At 36.1% G+C, this 22,459-nt stretch overlaps 2 protein-coding genes and 1 pseudogene across 2 annotated transcripts; all 3 read right to left on the bottom strand.

The window, feature by feature from the left end:
• Positions 1-4,240: 4,240 nt before the first annotated feature.
• LOC138332722 (zinc transporter ZIP1 pseudogene) lies at positions 4,241-6,270 on the bottom strand (annotated as a pseudogene).
• A 1,711-nt stretch (positions 6,271-7,981) lies between these two features.
• LOC138333084 (putative amine oxidase [copper-containing]) lies at positions 7,982-14,087 on the bottom strand. Its single transcript, XM_069281216.1, has 3 exons — positions 13,725-14,087; positions 9,687-11,760; positions 7,982-8,463 (listed from the first exon to the last, which is right to left on the bottom strand). The coding sequence occupies exons 2-3, from the start codon at positions 11,751-11,753 to the stop codon at positions 8,158-8,160; spliced, it is 2,373 nt and encodes a 790-aa protein (XP_069137317.1). The 5' UTR covers positions 11,754-11,760; positions 13,725-14,087; the 3' UTR covers positions 7,982-8,157.
• A 6,814-nt stretch (positions 14,088-20,901) lies between these two features.
• LOC138333083 (zinc transporter ZIP1-like) lies at positions 20,902-22,312 on the bottom strand. The gene has a single exon (XM_069281215.1). It carries the CDS (start codon positions 22,139-22,141, stop codon positions 21,077-21,079), a length of 1,065 nt encoding a protein of 354 aa, XP_069137316.1. The 5' UTR covers positions 22,142-22,312; the 3' UTR covers positions 20,902-21,076.
• Positions 22,313-22,459: the final 147 nt, after the last annotated feature.

The following is a 22,459-nucleotide window of genomic DNA, read 5'->3' as shown; positions in this document are numbered from 1 at the left end:
GGTCTTCACTGAGGATGACAATCAACCCATTTTGGATCCGGAGGTGTCTGAACCAGCGATGACGAACGTCAATGAAGGAGACGAGAGGCCGCCACAAAGGACGCATGAACAGACAGTCGTAGAGGTTCCACTGAGGAGATCGACTCGAGAAGTACATCGACCAAGTTACTTGAAGGACTTTGTGTGTCTCGTGAAACGTGCCACTATCCTTGAATAATATGTTTACTTTATGCGCAAGTGATAAACAGTTCAGTAACTTAGTCTGTCTAGTCATTCGATTGAAGGGACAATTTACCAAAGACTTTTCTTATTTTGTTCTTGTTTTAATAGTTCATTTGTTAATGTTAAAGATGCTCCACCGCTGACAAATGGTATTTTTACACCATCAAAAACAGGAGCAGACGATTTTGTATTTTTCTTCAGTTAAAAAAGTTACTTACTTTACACCATTACCACCATTGAAAACTTTGAGTTTCTAATTTTACTTCAAGTTAAAAATATGACAAATAATTAATTGCATCCCGAAAAAATTCCGTGGCACTATATCTTATATAGAATGGAGTAATGAATGCGCATGCACCAAAGGCAAAACAATTTATTTTATGATAGTTTTTGTGTTAATTAGGCATATATATACACGATTAAACACCAATTTTTGTTCAAATGATGAATATCATTTATGCTCTGTCGGCGGTAGAGCATCTTTAATAATTTCAGCGAAGACTGTGAATTAAGTAAAAGTGGCACCATCGCGAAAGAGACTCTGATCTTGATGAATATAGTGAGTTATGAACAGTGCTAAAGAAAGGGGATGTAACGATAATATAGAAAATACAATAATGGTTTCTCCCCATAATAGACACTCCCTTGAAAATGGTACTTCCTGTTTATGATGTCATCAGTTTTTGTGTATACCATGTGCTTGTTATGATGGAGAATGAATACAGTCAAGCTGATAAGTGTGTTGGGTTTATGTCGATCACAAACATCATAAATGACGCCACAAATACTGTACCCATTGTGACTTGCAATAGAATATTTACCTAGCTTATTATTTGTATTTCTCCCTCTCTCTCTCGCTCCCTACCTCCCTCTCTCTCTCTTTCTCTCTTTCCCTCTCCAACTGTGTGGATAAAAAAAATTGTCAAATTTGCCCCTTTATCAAGACACACAAACCGAAGACGATTACATAATATGATACGAACAGTAATACCGGACAAAGTAGACAAAGTAGACAAATATTCAACTTATATATATATATTTATTCATTATCTAACTTATATGTATTTAACGCAATTTGTAATTATTCATATGTCGTAGTTGTTGGGAGAGGGTTTTTATAATTGTTATCATTGTTTTTGCAGTAAAATACGTTTATACTCAAAAGCGTTGTTTATGTTTCATTTATCGTCATGTGAACCGTACTAGTAATAAAAGAGTGCCACACACATTGTACTAGACTGGCCTACTGACCATAAGATGTAGATAAAAAAAAAATCATTTGAATTTTATTAATAGATAATTTGCTCCTTTTTCGATACAAAAATCATAATGCAGACTGAAATTTTGTTTTCATTCATACCTACGGGTGTAATATTGGCTGGTTTAGGACAATTCACTCATGCCACCTGGGGCTGTATTGCATGGCTACCCATGCAATAAAGTCTCGTGACGTCACGGCGTCAACAACATTTCAATTTCCTCGGTGAAATTTTAACATTTTTTTCACAAACTTGACTGGTTTTACTATAAAAGATGCAAACAAAGGTTTTTTTGTTGAAAATATCACGTAATATTTCATGTATGAAAAATTGACTTTCAGCCGTGGATTTCTTCGAATTTATTTCAAAGTGGCGGGATATTATAATAGTAAAATTGCAATAAAACGTCGAGGTATGAAAGAAAAATACTCTTTTATTAGTGGATATGAAGGATAGGGATATTCTACCCTCGGGTCACAAAATATTGCAAAACCCTCGGCAGGCCTCTGGTTCTACTACATTTTGTGACCCTCGGGTAGAATATCCCTATCCCTCATATCCACATATGAAAGGGAAGTAAAAATATATTTTAAAGCTAATAATCAAGCAAAATTAAATTTAACATTTCATCAATAATTATTAGATTTATATACTAGTAACTAAAAAGTAATAATATCTTTTCATGAAAAATAATCAAGCAAATTTAAACTTAATATTTTATGAATATTTGTTAAATTTTATATACCAGAAAGTAGTGGTCAGTCTACCATTGTACTAGATATCGGGTGTCCATCCACTACTGGACATCTGTCAATCTAAGTAAACATGATAAAAGCATCTTATGGTTGATGGCATTGCCGACCTATATATACCCTTACATCACCAGCGGCAGATTCACGCTCGGTTAATATATATTTCCTCAAGCAAGTGGGTAATTGGCTGTAGTACCTCTAGGTATCGGGGACAGATCTAGTTTAATTACTAAGGTTGAACATCAATAGCGATAAACACTGATGTAGCAGACACGATAAGATATTTTACTGCTGTCACTCCCGTGTGTTTGTGTAGCTACACAAGATTCCAAGTTAACTACCAAATATTTTACAACACACAAAAACACTGGGGAGTATAAAAGGGTCAATAGGTATACCGTAACAAACTTTCCCAATACAGAAAGAGAAAATGGTAACAACAGTTATTAAAAAAGAATATTAATGAATTAGGACTTGATCGAAATGAAATGTACCTATCAAAAATCCTTAATAAAATTCCAACGAAATGAAATAATCATGAGAGTCCCTTTTGTTTGTTTGTTTGTGTAAGATTAACGGTCCATCGACTGTCAGGGTAATTCAGGGCCAAACTTATGGGTAAAATACAACAATGTTATAATTCTAAAACATATTATGGTAAAGTAGGCAATTGCGCTCTAAAAATTATGTTCACATAGGGTCCCAATAAAATAACTTACCAATTGGACGACATTCTAATTAAATAGGTCGCACTTAAAAGGTCATATTTACCGTTGTACTGGAATATATCTAAATATAAATAAATGTAGTCTTCAGAAACAGGTTGCTCATGTAACGTGAATGAAGACAATTTTTACTTAGTAACTTAACTCTCGTAGGGTTTTTTGTTCACTCTGACGTTCTGTAATCTGATTGATAACGTCGACCTGGTGTATAATGAATGAGTGTGATCACAGTTTTTTTCTCTATAGATATACGGACACCTCTATATCATTATAAGTGTAACACTGTGTCACTATTATAGAGAGGTGTATATTTATACAGACAAAACCTGTGGTATGATCGTCGTAACAATGTTATGTATAGCTGTTAATGACTTATAGTGATAATGGAGTTAAAATATTCGTTAGGGACTAACATGTATAGTGTGAATTTAGCTATTTACTTTTATGCTGAAGTACACACAAGGCTATACTATGTCGCGTCCTTATGAGTTTCTACTTCCTACCAGCCAGCAAGTCGAATAAAAAGACAAGTTTATATTTTGTAATTCAAATTTAAGAACTAATGCTTTTGAGGTTTTCAAATTCATAAAGCTATGTGTTTTCAACATACTGTACACGTGGGGAATTGATGCTTATTACATGAATGCCTTTTTAGCGCAAAAATTCCCCTCCGCGTATATTTTTAATATAGTTTCTATATGAAATAATGTTGCAAGAGGTTAACAGTCGTTTTTATCGCGAAAATAACAACGTCGCGAAATATTTACACATGTAAATCGCGAAATTAAACACTCGAATATATCCACGTTCACAGTATCTCATTGGCATTGCTCAAATTTACAGAGGAGTTTTGTTTATGATGATTTTACATATTTGGATATGATTGATTTCCCTGTTTCACATGTCCTTATTGCTCAGTTCCTGATAAATATTTGTTTTTGTTTTTGTTTACACGCGAAAATAATTGGGTTAACAGTAACGAAAGATATCAGAAACGTCTGAATAGTCACACTTTATGTGAATCTACGTAGGATTAGTTGTATTGATTTTATAAAACTTATATTATACTTTTATCTCCATTCGTTCTATTTAAGCATTCTCTGGTATATCATTAACATATTACGAGATATGTTGTAATTTCATTTAAATTATAACATATCTCACAATCTATTGACATCCCTTAATTGAAACATCATGTACGCATAATTATCGATTCAAACAAAAACAATATATATTACTGCTCTATTTAATACTTTATTCCAAGTACATAAAGCCTCTTATATGATATTTTATGAAATAAAATTTCTTTTGTTCCTAGCTTTGGCGAGCAAAATTAAAAAAAAAACCTTTAAGTTTAGTTTTAAAATTACGTATTATTCGTATGAAGTAGCACAAATTAATTCACTTTAATCACGACTTATTTTGATATCAACATGAAGATATTACAGTCAATGGAGGCAGCCATGTTTGTCACTTTATATTTGAATCCTAATGTCCTGTCATTCTGAAGAGAATTTGTTTTTATTATGACATTAACAATATTTCTATTTTCGTAAACATACCAACATAGTATAAAGAATATATACACGACAGAGAAATAGTGCATAAACATAACATATCTACTAATACTATTCATAAGATATACTGGTTATATTAATGGACTGAATAAAGTCTGTCTTGTATAATGATTACAAACTTTGTAAGTGAAATTAGTTCATTGCTGACTACATAATTGAAAAGAGTATCATTATATAAGTATTTGGTCTTTCATAATAGTTTTTAGATATAAATTTCTTTCTGGATAATAATTGGTCATCAGTACAGTTAAATAAATAATAGGTTTCTAACTGATACAGTAAAACCAATTTAAAACGATCATGCTTACAACAAATTCATGGTTATAATGAAGTAATCCCGTTGGTAGTCAGAGGTTCGTAATTAACGTGTTTAACTGTATTCACTTATAGCATATGCAAAAATTTCAAAATAGGGGGTGTCAATCAATTACATGCAAATACGAGATAAATTGTGAACTTTGTATAAATGATTATTGTATTTCAAAAATTTCCGAGACACTCAATCAATGCTCAATTCCAGGATTACTATTCCAGTAACCATGGTAAATCCTAGCGTAAGAAAAACAACCTTGACTAATCTGAATTCACTCGAATTGAATTCATGAGGAAGCACTTCAAAGAAGGTTATGTAAAGAAATGAGCCACAGGCGATGCCCTGGAGGACGCCTTGTACAAGTCTAGACATCCCAGAAACCCATAGATTGACGATTCCAATTCCGACGAAAATTCCAACCGGAGCAGATAATCCAAATATTGCAACAAACAATATTATTGATGTTCTGGAAAGTTTACTTTGGATTAAGTTCATTCCTAAACTGAAGCTGAGGATCCCTTTGTGTAACAGAAGAGAGATGAATAACCCTATGACTGACTGTGGCTTCTTCTGCAGACCAACTGCGAGCCCTTCAAACAGCGAATGAAGAGAGACAGCAAGTAACAGAAGAGTTACACGGAACGTAAAATACTGACACCCAAAATCTTCCTCTGTATGACTATGTTCACGTACTTTGTCAATATGATGAGGGGATACGAACTTTTTATTCGTATTTGAAATTGGTTTCTTTAAATGAATAACGTCCGCGCTATTATCTGTAGTTCCAGTGTCTTCTTCATGAAGTGACGATTTGTTACTTTCAGTTTGAATGTGACATTTCATGGTATGTAATTCTTTCCTCTCCTTCACAATGCAAATTACTTGTTCAATGGTAAGCACTATGAAAAGTCCAGATACCATAGCGAACTCGGAAACAGGAAATTCCGTTTTCCATTCAAGAGCCACAAGAGCACTTTCCAAGTCTCGTCTGACATCTGGGAGCAGCCCCAAAAGACATGTGGCCAAAAAAACGCCAGCTGCGAAACAACTCAGTATACTTAAAGTCCGTCTGTAGCAGGTTTGTTTGTGGAAACTTACACCGCGAGAAGATCGCGATCCTGTTTGCATGCATCTGATGATGAGTAACGGCAAAAGACCAAGGACTAAAGTAAGCACAAACAGCCCTAGACTCACTATAACCTTCACCGCTAGCACATCCAACATTTTGTGAATATAGTTCTTTTACGGTAATATTCCAAGACTGACATTAAGCCCAGATCACCTTCACTACTTGTACATTAATGTTGATAATTCAGTTTTAAATACAGTAATAATCCTAGACTAACATGTCCCACAGACTCTCGATCCTTTTTCGGGACATTCAGTACTTTGACATCCGCCATCACGTCAGCCGAGTTGATCCAACTTTCATTATAGATTTACAAATTGAGTTACTCTGACTATCCACAAACTATTAACAGCATCTGCAAGTCACAAGGATAAGAAAATTCAATATAACATATATTTGTTGGCCGTTCGCCATCCGTCACCATCAGCTGTGTCTATCAATACACCTTACGAAATCACTCGCACATGTAAAATTAAGCGAAATCCGACGTCTGCCTGGGGCGATTCTAAACATCTGTCAACGTACGTAAGATATACAACAACATCCGGCTATATATACTAATCGAAAACTGATGGACATTATGCGATATTTTTAGTATTAGGCTATAAATTTGACAATGTTTGTCAGATTTTTAACTGCTTTAGTTTGATCTTTTTACTGTATAATCGATTATTTTTCGCGAGTCAAAACTGTCGCGATTTGAACCTTTAACCAGAAAATTTAATTTTAGCGAATAAAAATATCTCTGTTTGGTATGATATTATTATATAATTCAACCTATTCTTAATATTTCACGGGTCAAAATTTCACGGATCAAAATTTCACGGCCAAGGCGACGGACTGCAAAATCGCGAAAAATTTTAACCCCGCAAAAGTATTCAGAAGGTTAAACTTTTAGAAAAGCTAAAATCATGTTCAGAGGTTATATACTAATACATTTGCTTTGGCTCTATCTCGTGCAACATCGCATGATGCAGATTAAGAAAAGGAAACTTTGTCATCTAAGAAAATAGTAAATTTTGAGTTATAAACGGGGAATTTTATGATGCATTTCTATACAAGGCTTTAGGTATTTTCTAAACAAATTTCAAATGCCAATTTAGATCCGTACCGTTAGCAGTTGACTGTCAATGTCAGTAGAACAGCCCTATGTCGACAAAGTGTTATTCACTTATCCAAGTAACGTTCCTCACTTACCAGGAACAATGAATTCAAAGGCTCGTAATTGGTGTAAAAATTGGTACATGTATATTTTTTCAAGTGAAAAACGTTATCACTAATGACATCTTTGGAGAATTTATTTGGAATTACCGTATTTAGTTTTCTTAATACAATAATCAGCCCCGTGACCATTCTGGGTTCATTTCATGTCGACTAACACATAGTCATTAATGAATAAAAATCCTCTGTATTCAGATACCATAAAACTGGTTATTTTCGCGGATCAAAATTTTTGCGATTTGATCTAAAACAAGAAGAAAAAAAACATAAGCAAAATGGATTTCAGGGTAGATATCATGCAACCATTTCACAGTGTTTCGCGGATCATTTAGCGCTCATAGCGATCAATGTCCTGCTACGTCGCGAAAATATAATCCCCGCGAAAATACCCGGCTATACGGTAACTCAATAACGCATTGATTGACAACTAATTGTAAAGTTCATGTTAGACATTTGAATTTATAATATTGGCATATTCTTTGTTGCTGTTTTGTGTGATGTCCTACATACAGGGAGTGGGACGACTGGTTCGCCCGTTGTGAGCATAATGTGACCGGGTGAGGTGTGTTGCTTGGTGTCTTCGGCGGCATGCTTCAGTGATGTTACACTATAAAAAGGGCAACAGTTCCACTATACGAGACACAACACGAACATACCGCAGTCTCCCAAAACACGCACCTCGCACTTCACACACGCTACACACTGCATGCATGGGAGGCCGTCCTTACATGACCATGGCTGTCATAGGACATTAAACAAATCAAACAAACAAACAAACAAGTGTGATGTTCGAGATGATTTTACTAAGAATAAGATGGTTCTTCAATGATATATTGCCATTTTGGCAAAAATTGCAAACTTGAAAATAGGACACCAGTCTTTGCTCAACTTTGGAACCTTGATTCATGTTAGTACAGTACATACATCAAACATTGATGTACAATATGATTGGATACAAATCAGTCTTCGTAGTAGAAAAGTAGTGTTGGATCCCGCTCGATATCGCGCCAGAATGAATTCTCTGTAGAACTGCACGTAAAGTCCTGATTAACCCCATATCTTTCCACTTTAACGCCAGGTCCGGGATTTCTTCTGTCACGTGGCTCGATTCTAAGCGCGTTTCTGGAAGCGGTTCCCTGTTCCTCTTGAAAATAGTTGTATGGTAGTAAGTGGAAGCCGATATCCATCCCCGGGGTTGGGGTGACGGGGAGGTCCTCAGTGTGGGGGATATGATGCATCCCGAGAGTCAGCCAAGTCACGAGGTCCTGGTGATATAAAAGTTTACTTCAATTATAAATTAATGTATTAAAATTTTAATTATACTATTTTAGACATTTCCTTATGAACTTCCGATGTATGTGTGTGATACTTGTATGTAAAAATTCGAACTTCAGAGGATGACATGAATAAGTATGACTTGATCAGCTCTTAAATGCTAACTTTAATCTTGTATCCGTAGCTCTGACACAAAATTTCAAATTTCAAAAAATAAATGAGATTTTATGAAATGCGTCTAAGAAGATTTTATTTTTGCGAGCCTTGGCGAGCAAAAATTAAAACTTCGAGACGAGTTTCATAAGATCTCATGAAATTAACACAAATGTAAGATACGTTTTATCACATATCTACAAATACCTACATAACAAAAAATCTAACGTCAAAATGTATTCCGAAAATCAATCAGAGGCCGCCATTTTATCCCGCTGTCCTCGTCATCCTGACGTCACGTCATTTTTCCTGACGTCATTTTTTTTGTTTCTGTCTGACGTCACAATGAATTCCGAGCTAATGAAAATCGCTCCAGGTCATATTACATTAGTGACATATGCAAAAATATTACATGGGCGTAATCACTGGATATCAGGCGGATTATGTGATAAAGATATTTATCAAAATAATTCGTGCTTGCGTTATATTGCGTCAAATCTGTAATATCAGCATAAATTAACCTCATCCCTTCCTTTAAGAATGCGACAAGGTAAATCTGTACAGTATCCTAACAGTTTTGACACTTCAGAACAACTTTCATAAGGTACTCTTGTTGAATAACCTCTGTGTTACCCTTTAGGTACTCGTGGGGTTACTTTTACTGTCGATATATAATAACCTCCCTGAACTATCTAATAGTAAAACTGAAGGCTGATCAGGAGAAAAAACCTACAAGATCACAAGTTAACAAAGATTTCCTTTGATGCACATCAAACGAATAATGAATAAAGGTACACTGCGGTTGACAGTGTTGCTTTGCAGTTAGGCATGGTTCTCCCTGTAATCTTCAAAGGAAATATATGCAAGTCTGTGATTGGCCTTTTTATCTTGAGCTGCCTTCAGTTTTACTATGACATAGTCAAGGTATAGATATAACGACAGTGAAAGTAATCCCTGGAGTATTATGGATGCACTGTGTTATATTCCAAATATAAGGGAAGGTTTTATTTCTCAGCAAAGAAATACTCAAATTATACAAAATATAACATAAAAAACCAACCTCGTCAACAATAGATTCGTTGTCATCCAAGAAGTCTTGGAACTTTACAACGGGTTCCGCAGTGTCAAGCGCTGCATACAGTGAGCTGCTGGATAATTCCGTCTCCTTTCGACGTGTCACTGCCATCTGATACCGCGACCAGGACATAGAAGGTTCATTTCCGTATCCCTCCGCCAATATTTGTTTACTCATTCCGCGTGGCACCACACGGTATGATCTGTGTATTCCATAATTATTTGATGATCTATTGTTATAAAATGTAAGATATTTCGGCGAACTAAAGTCGTATTTGTATGCAGCACTCATTTCGTCATTCTTTACGTTATGGGTAAACTTAGTTTGCTGGTATTTTTCACCTGCGTTCTTCGACCAAATATTATTCATCCAAATTGGTTCTATATCCAATGTTGCAAACCGATTACTTGTGCCCATAATATCGAGGTCGACTTTGAAGTGAAAGAGATGCTGGTGAATATTCCCAGTTATAAAGTCGTGTAGACGAAAGCCATGTGGGTCCTCCTCGGGTCTGTAGAAGCTAGTCGTTATATATCCAGTAGAAAGAGCCCGAGTGTGGATGCCGCCATTTTGGAAGAACCGAAAGTCGAATATATAATCGTAATTTGAGATAGTGATAATTGTCCGGAAGACAAGAATGATGCTCTCCATCCCTTCATACGATGTTTGTGTAGGAGGGTAGACTTGATTATGTCGGCGATATGGTTCCCCAGTATTCAGTTCAAATACACAAAATGTGTTTCTCGTGGTGGACGGTTGGTCGGAATCACTCTTAAGAAATGAGGCGTCAATGAAAGTAGCGTCAGGTGGACAATCTATCCCTGGTACGAGGGGACTAGCACTCGACCCTAGCAATTCAAACGAGTCGAAAAAGTCCCCAAACATTTGCGTTGGACTGCTGCCTGAGTAGAATACAGCAAGTTCCTGTAAGCCAATCTCGTATGCAATCCGTTGACCGTCATACCGGATGTCATAGATCTGAGGCCCATGCACACTTGACATCCGAAAGTCGAAACTCCAGCGCATGTAAGTGACGTGATTATGTTCCACACTGTATCTCCTTCTGTCTGGTTCTACCTGGTAAGGATTCCGAAGGGGCTTGTCCCAGAAAGGCACTCCGCGTCTTTCGGTTTTTGAGAAGGAGCTGTCGTGATGCGGATCAGGTAAAGTTGTACTAGTTACATTAAGGAACAAGCGAGATTTGAAGTCGTCTATACTTTTGTAGGTCGTTCCTCTGAACCATATCTTTTCAATGACAGTGTTAAAGTTGTCCGTTTTTACCAAAACTGAAAAGTCTAAAGTGTGCAGCATGAAGTTGTCTTTGTCTCTGTTCAACCAAAGCCAGAACTTACGAGTTTGCTCACCGCTAATGGTAGGAGACACGTACGAAAGATAATCGATCATAAGACACTCGGAACCGCAATTATATAATGATCCACCATAGATAGCACGTAGATGCTTTCCAAGTCTTGTTTGTAGTTCATACTTTACAAATCCAGCCACTTTATCGAATTCTATATCATCTATTGGTCGTAAGATAAATGGGATTGAGATTGGTCGGCCGGGTACTGGCTTCATATAAGTCGGATTCGGAAGAGGACCAACGATTCTTTCGATGACATCAGGCGGGTCTTCGGCTCCTCTAAATAAAGTCACGATTGCCTCCCTTGGCGGTTGGGGCCCACCTTCATCTAGATGTCTCAATACATCTCTCTTTGGTGGCAGATACAGCTCGGCCAGGTAACGATAGTTTGTGTTGACTGTATAAGAGGGAGGCCTCGTGATGTTGAGAGATTTCTCCTGTGTTAGGTATGATACGAGACCTCGGATCTCTGTGGCTGTCAGGTCGTGGAACACAGGGGGTTTTGGCGGCTCGCCCAGGCGAACGGTACCGTATTGTGGTTTTATGAGATCGGGTGGCTTTGATTCCTCCTGTATCGAGATTACTAAATACACTATCACTACCACAGCAATCATTAATAGCAATGATACTACGACACTGAAACATCGCCATCGGTATTCAGGACGAGGCTCCTCTTTATTGTCCGCCATTATCACCCTGAAAAAAACAAATGACAGTGGTATTCATGAGCCATATTGATAAGTTCTACTGACTGTTCTGGAATACATTGAAGCAATTGTTTTTAGCTTCAAGTTAAGACGTCATTTCATGCCATAGGGCATACTCGATCTATCACTGTCCTGATCATAAACAGGGAACCTATAGGCCTTAACGGTCACCTGAGATCTGATAAAGAATGTAACATAGATGTGTAAACACTTTATTAGTAAATACTACGAATGTTAAAATACTTTTTTCGGGTTAATAGTTCTATTCAAGTTTGATATATTTGTTTATGAAAACGGAACAAATAATGCTCAATAATGTGTTTACCCTATATAAACTATAGTAAATTTAATCCCCTCCTCGCAGAAAATCTTAGACTCCAAGACCATTAAATTCACAATTTTTGTAAAGGACCTTAAGACCTTTCAACTTAATGATTCCACCAAATTTGTGAGTCGAGAAGACTTCATCTCAGGTCAACTAAAAACTGAAGGCAGATCAGCTAGAGAGGGCGACGTCCAAAGTCAAAGTAATACAGTATTAATCAGCTTATTTCATATTTGCGTTGTTATAAGGACAGTCATTTCTCATGATATCATTGTATAAATACCCTCCGACAAAATCACGTCAGACTGTAGTTTGACTTTGCATGTATGCATACTATATCTGTTAGTACGCTGAGTGATATCATATTTTACTTTTATCTGATCTAGATGTATTGTGCAGACTTCGTTATCGTTTTTTGTTTCATATTATTATTATTTCTATTATGACTTGTCCTTTATCCTATTCATATCCTGACCCACAACCCCTCCCATTGTCTATTCCTATCATGACTTGCATTCTTGGCCGTGACGAGTCAAGATACAATGTACATATTTAAAAAACCAGAATACTAAGATATATTATAACTATATAATACATTATATTATTATAAGGTGTATAGATTGACCTGGTTATCACGCCAACCACAATTTTGACAAACTAAATCATGCATGTATATCTACACATGTCTGCAAAATTTCATTGAAATTGCTTCAGTAGTTTAAGAGAAGGGGTCAGGAATTTTTTGAATGTGTAAAGTGAAGTGACCTGTGATAAAGCCACGTAACTACAATGATAAATAGTCCCCAACATTACTGCCAAGTTTGATTGGAGATAATACAAAAGTGTAGGAAAAGTTGTCCGGATTTTGGTTTTTTTCTTCTTACGAAAATTATAAAATAACATTTTTTATTCATCGATGTCCATCTGTTATAACGAATTAGAGTGTAATTTAGAAAAATAATTCGATATTTTAAATGATAAGGACAGAATTTTGATGTGTTATTGTAAATTCATTGTGGAAACATATACAGTGTAGGTGGAATAAAATATAAAATGAAATAACAAAATAAAATTTGTCCTCATTGTGATATACCAATGATATCGGCGATGATCTTTATTTAAAATGCCTTTTTTTCAATTTGGGAGAAAATTATGTATTAATGAGCACAATTATACGATACCAAATATTATTATTTTTACATTTAATGAACTCACAAATATAAAAACGTTCAAAGGACATATTATATAAAAAAAAATAACAGAACTTTATTCAAAATTCTGTTTTTCAAAAAAAAAAAGAAAAAAAAGAGAGAGTTATACAATTTGTCTTCCTTCTAAATTGAATTTGTTGAATGATGTAAACATGTTTCTCTTTATACTGTACTTTGTAAAGGTAATTGAGTCCCGACAGTGTTTTCCGAGGATGGAAAGAATGGAATATTCCTAACAGGAATTAATCATTTTAAGACCACAGATCGACAATACTAGTGTACATGAACAATATGACCTTATGAAAACAAACAAATATGTTTTAAAAAGTAAATTTAAATAAATAAATAAATAAATAAATAAACTATGGCAATGATATATAAATATCATTGGTGTTCAAATAAAAAGATCTTTCTCACCTGTGATAAAACTTGGTTCCAGAATGACTAGTTGGCTCTTTCTTGATTGTTGTCCAGTTTGGCAATATTCGGTTACTTCGCTACAGGTGAAGTTTTATGTAGTGCCCCTTTCTCTTTATCAAAAGGCCACTGAAGCCACGGGCACGTATTGGTATTTAATGGAAGTTTCACCAGTGGGATACAAAATTCACTCCGATACGATTCAATTCATTACCTTGAACCTGGAGCCTTTCGGCTCATCCATTTGAAGCAGACACTTAATAAATCTCGCCATAAACGAATATTTTATCGTAGCCAGTGTTATATCTCTTTGTTTTGTATAATGACAACAGACTCCATAGATTACACTATGTACATGTTTATTCGCCTGGGTACTGGTGGGAACTGCCTTGCTTAAAACAATGCATCTAACTACAATACATGATTATATTTACAATATACAGGGTACAGGGCCTGGACAATTAATTGGTGTGTTATCAGGTACCAGACAATCAGACGGGCTCTGTCTGGAATAAGGTGCTGTCGGGTTACGGTCATGTCAGTTCAATTAACTGTTAGTCTGATAACACTGATATATACTCGTGACACTACAACCCTCTCCTCTTTGGATGGCTAACGGGGTTGTCAGTATTGAGTCATAAATCTCCATGCTGTGTGTCTGCATCAGGAGGGGTCCACACTGTAGCATCGTGGGAAAGGTTTGACCATTTGGAGTAATTAAGTTCACAGTTCACGTGTTTACTCCAAGAATACTCTTGAATGAAATTCCAAATTTCTTACGGTTTCTACAGTCTCACACACTTGCTTCACACTGTGGGATACGTGTATTGCAAATGGTTACGCTTGCACAATTATAAACAAACTTAGCCTAAACCATGTATTAAAATGTTTGTGTACAAATCTATACAGCTAGTTTAATATATATATCTAAATTACATTATGTTTTCATGCATAGTACTAATGAAGCAATGACTGCTTTTCAGTGAGCCAAAGGATTATTATGCCTTTATCTACACGACTCACTGTAACTATCCGTAGTGGATTTCTAATCTACATTGTTTCTATTAGCTGTTAAGGTGCGTTTGCCTTTTGTTTCAGTCTATCTGGACAGCTATTGTCTCTGGGTTTTTTTCTTGTCACCTCGCGATTCTGCGGTAAAGTTCTGATTTAACACCTTTTTGAAGAATGACGAGTTTCGCGTAATTTTGTGTGTATGCCTCTGTGCCGTCACCATATTTCCCTTTTTTTTTTTTGTGCTATTACGCTATACGGTTTTTGGTTGTACGGCGGCGTGGTTGTATCTCGTCTATTCTGTTTGACAAGTACTGTGTCACCAATATGGATGTCCGAATCTCTTGCCTGTCTTCTAGTATCTGCATACCTTTTCATTTTTGCCCTTTGCTGTTGATCTCTGTTTCTGATTTCTTTGTCATCTCTTACTGCATATAACAATGGAAGTTTGATTCTGATGTTTCTTCCACAGGCGTCTGCTTCTGGTTTGATAAAAAATATAATAACCTACCCCTACTATATATCGGAGTGTCTCACCTTGTTCATATAGTAGGGGTAGGACATTGTATTTTTCCAAAACCAGATGCAGACGCCTGTGTTTCTTCCAAACCTTAATGTTGCTGGAGGAATACCAGTTGTGGTATGTGGAGTACTTCTGTAGTTCTTGAGAAATGCGGAGAGTTTTTGTTTCCATGCTTTATTTTCTGCTGTCGCTGATCTGATAGATTTTCCTAATGTTTTCATAAAACGTTCCAACCATTGGCTTGAGGCCATAATGGTGTCACTTTTCTGTGGTGAAAACCAATGTATTCAGAAAATTTAGCGAATTCTTCACTGTTAAATGGTGGTCCATTGTCTGTACGGAGGATCTCAGGTACTCCAAAGGTAGCGATGATTTTGTCCAATATCGGTATAACAGCTCGGGCGGTGATCGTTGTTAACGTTTCAACAACTGGGTACCTTGCAGTAGGATTTCACTTTCATCCACTGTCGCTATGGTTAGCTCATGTTTCAGTCTTGAGAATGTCTCCATATCTTTACTTTGCTTAGTAGCTCTGTTCCATTTTCCACTCTTTATATATTTCATTGTATTTTGTAGAGTACTGTCAGCTTTCGTAGCGGTGCAAATTTCTCCAAGCGTCATAGCTTTTGGTACAGAATTTACAGCAATATAGTTGACATACTTTTCTGCCTGCTTTGAATGTTTGCTATCCGAAGTTCCAACGGGGTGTCGCGACATATAGTTGACATACTTTTCTGCCTGCTTTGAATGTTTGCTATCCGAAGTTCCAACGGGGTGTCGCGACATATAATCAGCAGCGTTTTTCGTCCCTGGCTTGTATATAACTTTGAAGTTGTAGCTCTGAAGTCTCAATCTCCAACGTTCAATTCTTGCTGGGGGTTTGGATTTCGGATTGTTGAATATACATTCAAGTGGCTGGTGATCACTCTCTAGGATAAAAGAATATCCAAAAAGATATAGATGGAAGTGTTCACAACTCCATCCTATTGCCAGTGCTTCTCTCTCGGTTTGAGAATACCTTTGTTCGACATCTGTCAGAGCTCTACTTGCGTATGCTATGATTTTTTCATCTTGTGACAATACACGTATGAAAATGTTAAGACATGTGTCTCCTCAAAACATAAATGCTTCGATTTTTTTAAAAGTAATCTCGGGCTCGCCCAAGGGGAAATTTTATCCCCAATTATGTTTTCGCTGTATGTAAATGATTTTAAGAATGATTTAGTATTAACGATATTAAGCCATATCTTTTTGGTGAACTAATTAAGCTAGTTTTATTCGTGTATGCAGATGATCTTGTACAAATTGCTGAATCAGTTAAAGATTTACAAGATATGCTGAATATGTTATTTGACTATATGCTAGCACATGGAAGCTCTCAATACATTTAGAAATGGAGGTCACCTCCGAAATGATGAAGTGTGGTTTTTTGATGGAAAGAAGTTACAGGTAGTGGAACAGTTTACCTACCTGTGTTTTGTTTTCAAGTATAATAATAAATTTAATATTGGACTAAAACAGCGTGCTGCTCACGGCTGAAAAGCAGTCTTTGCTTTGCTGTCAAAGTGTAAAAAAATGACTTCAAATTGCCATACTTTAATTAAGCTTTTTGACACTTATGTTGGCAGCATATTTTTTTTATTCGTCTGAAGAATGGGGACCAAGTAATGGTAGTGAGATTGAGAAAGTACAACTGGAATTTTGTAAAAAGATTTTAAGTATTAAAAAATCCACATGTAATATCATGATATATTTTGAATTTGGTAGATATCCTTTAGGGTATACACCCAAAACAATTTAGATATTTCTGTAGATTTACCATATATTAAGCAAAGAATTTTGACAATGCACTCCAAAGTATGTATTCTTTACTAAAGAACTCTCCGAAATGCCATATGTACAGACATTTAGTTGATGGATTATCATTACAGTTTTATTTGAGTAAATATATTTCAAATGGTAATAAAATTACCCTTACTAGGTTGAGATTATCACCGCATTCGCTAAATATTGAATCAGGAAGATATAGAAATATTGTTAGAAATTAGCGTTTTTGCAGAATCTATAACTCTGGTGATGTTGAAGATGAATACCATTTTTTTTATTTATATGTCCAACATTCCATAACATTCGTTAAAAACGAATTAAACTACATTATATGCTAATTACTACACACTAATGATTATTAATTAAGAATTCTACAATATAATCAAGCTCCTTTTAGATCAGGCATGGGGTAATCGTAATCGAGTAATCGTAATCGATTGTAATTAATAACATTTCCCCAAGCAATCGACTGTTAATAGTAATCGAAGGCTATTTCGATTACTTGTAATCGTAATCGTAATCGATTACAGTGAAAATTTGGTGTGTAATTTTAATTACATTTTCTAGAGTTAAAATTGAACATTAAGATCCGTTTCACTACGGAGCGGACATTTAGAATGACGTGGTAAAAAATATGTTGAAATCAACAAACTCTTACCATTTTGCAGAAGACGTCCATGTATATTGATACCCCTGTGGTCCCAGAATTTGGAAGTAGAAAGAGTTTGTGAATGACTATCGACCGAAGAAAACAATATCATTATGACCATGCATACATATATAGAGATCCCGCATTAAAAAACGCACGCGTGAATAAAATTAGTTTTTTTTCATAGGAAATGATATTTATGCATGTGTGACTACTGTTTTTTGTTCATTTTTCTTCTTCTTAAAGATGCTCCACCACCGACAGAGCACAAATGATATTAATTATTTGAACAATAATTGGTGTTTAATCGTGTATATATATATGCCTAATTAACACAAAAAATATTATAAAATAATTTATTTCGCCTTTGGTGCATACTCTTATCATAATTCTATTTATATCTGGTTTCTATGGTATCCTACACCTCCCATTCTGTTCAGACAGTCTCGCTGATAGTGAACAAACTAGGTGTGACATTCACGCCTTATTATTGACTATTGGGCCTTAGGACTATTGGACCTTCTGATTTACGGGCCTTCAGACAGGCCTTCAGACTAAAGGGAGATCGGACTAACGGGCCTTCCGACTAAAGAGATTTCGGACTAACGGGCCTTCAGACTAAAGGGACTTCGGACTAACGGGTCTTAGGACTAAAGGGACTTCGGACTAACGGGCCTTCGGACTAAAGGGCCTTCGGACTAACGGGCCTTCGGACTAAAGGGACTTCGGACTAACGGGCCTTCGGACTAACGGGCCTTCGGACTAACGGCCTCGACTAACGGGCCTTCGGACTAACGGGCCTTCGGACTAATATGCCGTAGGGATATAAGGTAATCCAATAATGTTAGATCTCGATATTGAGAAACTTTTGATGGGCAATACCGAGATCTTTTAGACACGACGTAATGATCAAAAGTGTCTCGTCGTGTTATACCTCTCAATATCCCGATTTTGAAAATAGTTTTTCAAATTTCGGATTTTCTGAAAAAAATCACATGACTGTTATGTATACTCATCAGCCCATCCACCAAATACAAAAAAAAATGTATGACAACACCCTTTTTCATTGAGTTGGCCCCATGTGTTCTAGATGTCTAAATAAAAAATCTGTAAAAATCAAACTCTACATAGTACTATATACTAAACTGTAAGTAACTAAATTTCAGATCCCTGTATTAGGGGACACCTCTGTATAATGACCACCCGGTTTTTAACACCACTTCCGTAGATAGAGTCACAGATGACTCTAGATGTAGATCAGTCTACAGAGAGTTCAGATATCTTTACGAGGTATAATGCACCTGTTTCAAGGCAATTTCAAAAATCCCAGGCAATTAATGTTCATTTTATTCATTATCTTTTACAAGAAATTCATGATATTTCCGGTGGGTTTTTTATTAATTCACATGGCATATTTCTTTCATTGGAAAGTTTACTACATAATCTTTTGTATCGAAAACTTGAAACCGTTATAAAGGATTTATTCGATGCTGATTTTCATTTTTTTCTCGTCATTATATAAAGAGTACTATCCGTTTTTAGTCCAGTCACGTGATCTTTTTTTCGGACTGTGGGGCATTCGGAATATAAGGTGGTCAGCACTGTACATACGGTATCCAACAAAGGGACTTGTCATGAATTTCCAACCAACGGTAAATCTTTTAAACTATAAGACTCTTTCAAACGTGGATATAAAGGATAGTGATATTCTAACCGAGGGTCACAAAATATTGAAAACCCCAAGACTTGCCGAGTTTTAAAACTCTTTGTGATTTCTCTGGTAGAATATCACTTTCTTCCATATCATCCACATATGAAAGATGACTTTTCTATAATGTCTCAACGTTATATTGCAATTTTACAACTATGACATCCCGTCGTTTTGAAATACAACTTGAAACGTTATTGCTAGACATTTCACCATGCATGAAAAATGCGTGATATTTTCAACGGAAATCCTTTTGTTTGCTTCTTTTATGGTAAAACCAGTCTAGTTTCAATAAAAAAAATGCTTAAAATTCTACTGAGAACAGGAATTTTGATGACGGCAACGCCGTGACGTTACGAGGCTATTGCATACTCATGTAGGTAGCGACACGAGTGTATTGCACCCGTTGGAATTCGTGCCAAGTCCCTATGGTAGCATACTTGCCAAGTTAGCTGCAAGGAAAGACTTGAATCTGTAAAATATATGCTACAATTCCTGGGGGCGTAAAAAGGTACGGGGATTTATCTAGTCTCATTCCAATAATATCAGATGTACAACGCTGACTAAATTATAATAAATCATAATGGCTAAAGTTATACACGATGTAATCAATCCTTAAAAGGCCCACTACCTTTATATCCGAAACAAAAAGGATTAGGTTGCAACACCAAACAAATGCAAGATTCCATGGTTGACAGTGAATTTTTGCCGTCTGGCACAGTGATGGTTAATAATGAGCTAACCTGTAGTAATCAGGATGACGGCGGGAAATATAAGACTACCACCGTTATAAAAATTAACATTTGATTTATTTTCATTAAATTCTAAAGAAAGTTGTGATAAGTATAGTATAAGCAGTAGGCTAATAACTCCTACGACTCTACTAGATTATCAATCTCATTTTACATTCCCATTTTAAAAATTATTTTAAAAGTTGTTTCCGAAAGGTAATGGTAAACTAAAATTGGAGAGTCAGACTGAAGCTGGAAATAATCAGCTTCTAAGCTTTGAAACCTAGCTGAATATTTGAAGGTGTAATGGAAACAAACGCATGGATATTATGAGAGTGGAGGACATGCAAGCAGATGTTTAATAAACGGTATTTGATACTATTTATGGGAATGAATAAATGTATCTCTATAGCTGCAAGAGCCCCAACCCCTCCAATGACAAGAAAGTTCCCATAGCTCTGCTGTCTGCTGGTAGCTAAGCAATGAGCAGCTAGCCAATTAAATTTTCTCTGTTGCTCTCCGTAGACGAGAGGACGGTCTAATGAGATTGCCTGTAGGCCTAGGCCAAACCTTTTATGTGACATTCCATACTTGTACATAATATATATGTTTACATTAATATACTTCAGTTTATATTCACTGTTCTAAAAATAGGGATCATCTAGTAAAGGCAGGGCATTAATGTCCATACACAAGATAATAAAAGAAAGCAAAGCATTGTATGAGGTTTTTTTTTCCAAAATTTAATTTTAATTTTTAACATAACAAATAGAATTTAAACATCTTTCTATATATCTTAGTTGTAATTATATAAATATACAATAACTGAACAGATCAATATATCATTAGCGTACTTCAGGAAATCGAGGCACTAGCTGTATATAAGTATAACAGAGAGATTCTTTAACCATATTTTAATTCCAAGAACACAGTTCCAGTCACGGTAGCAAATCCTATTATCAGAAAAATTACTTTCACCAATCTCAAATCGCAGGAATTAAATTCATGAGGCAGAACCTCAAAGAAGGTTATATATAGAAATGTTCCACAGGCTATGCCTTGAAGAATGCCCTGTACAAGTGTTGATACTTTTGAATCCCACAAATCAATGATTCCGATGCCAATCGCTATGCCCATAGGGGCAGATAACCCAAATATTGCTAAAGATCTTATAATTGCAGCCCTCGAAAGTTTACTTTGAACTAAGTTCATGCCCAAACTGAAGCTAAGAATTCCTTTGTGTAGAAGAAGAGCGGAGAATATTCCAAGAACCGACTCTGTATTTTTCTGGAGACCCACAGCTAGTCCTTCAAATAATGAGTGAAGTGAGATTGCAAGTAACAGCAGGAGGGATCGAAGTGTAGAATGTTGATGCACAAAGTCTTCGTGGATATGGCTATCGTGACTGTATTCCAAACTAGTGGTTGATGAAACATGAATAGGCTCATCCCGTATGCCCGAGATTGAATGTTCGCTTGAGATAGATCTGTTGAATCCTCTAGAGTCTACATGGTTGTTCATAGGCTCACTGTCTTCATTATTCAGAAGCGGTGTCTTGCTGCCATCAGCAAGATGACCAACCCGGTTTGTTTCATTTTGTTCTGGATTTCTTTCCTTCACAGTAAGTACGATTTGTTCGATTGTCAGTACAGTGAACAGTCCAAACACCATAGCGAACTCAGAAACAGGAAATGCAGTTTTCCATTCAAGAGCCTCTAGAGCACTTTCCAAGTCCCGTCTGACATCTGGGAGCAGTCCCAAAAGACATGTGGCCAAAAAGACTCCAGCTGCGAAACAACTCAGTATACTTAAAGTCCGTCTGTAGCAGATTTGCTTGTGGAAACTTACACCGCGCGCAGTTTGTTTCTGCATGCACCTGATTATGACCAACGGCAATAGGCCAAGGCTCAAAGTAAACACAAACAGTCCGGCAATTACCAGGACTTTCACTACTTGTACGTCCACCATTTTGCTTATTGAGTTTGTCAAAACATGTCAAAGACTAAGTTACAGAACGAATTGTTACAAGAATGTTTGCCAATTGTTGTTAATGAACACTTCAGTTGCCATATCCATGTACCTGCTTACGAGTACGAGGATAAATGACATCCGGAAGTACACACGTGTACGAAAAGAGAAAAGGGTTATAACCAATTTCCGGAAATGTACTAATATTGATTTTTTAAGCTGTAATTCCTTTATAAAGTCAATATGAAATATTTATAATGCTTAAATGTATATGTTTAATAATAATTTTGCCGTTGGAAATAATTTAATACGACCGCC

This window comes from Argopecten irradians, chromosome 10 (assembly GCF_041381155.1).
Source record: "Argopecten irradians isolate NY chromosome 10, Ai_NY, whole genome shotgun sequence".
Classification (NCBI taxonomy): Eukaryota; Metazoa; Mollusca; class Bivalvia; order Pectinida; family Pectinidae; genus Argopecten; species Argopecten irradians.
The sequence above is the reverse complement of the archived record's forward strand: the minus strand, read 5'-3'. Positions and strand labels throughout refer to the sequence as shown.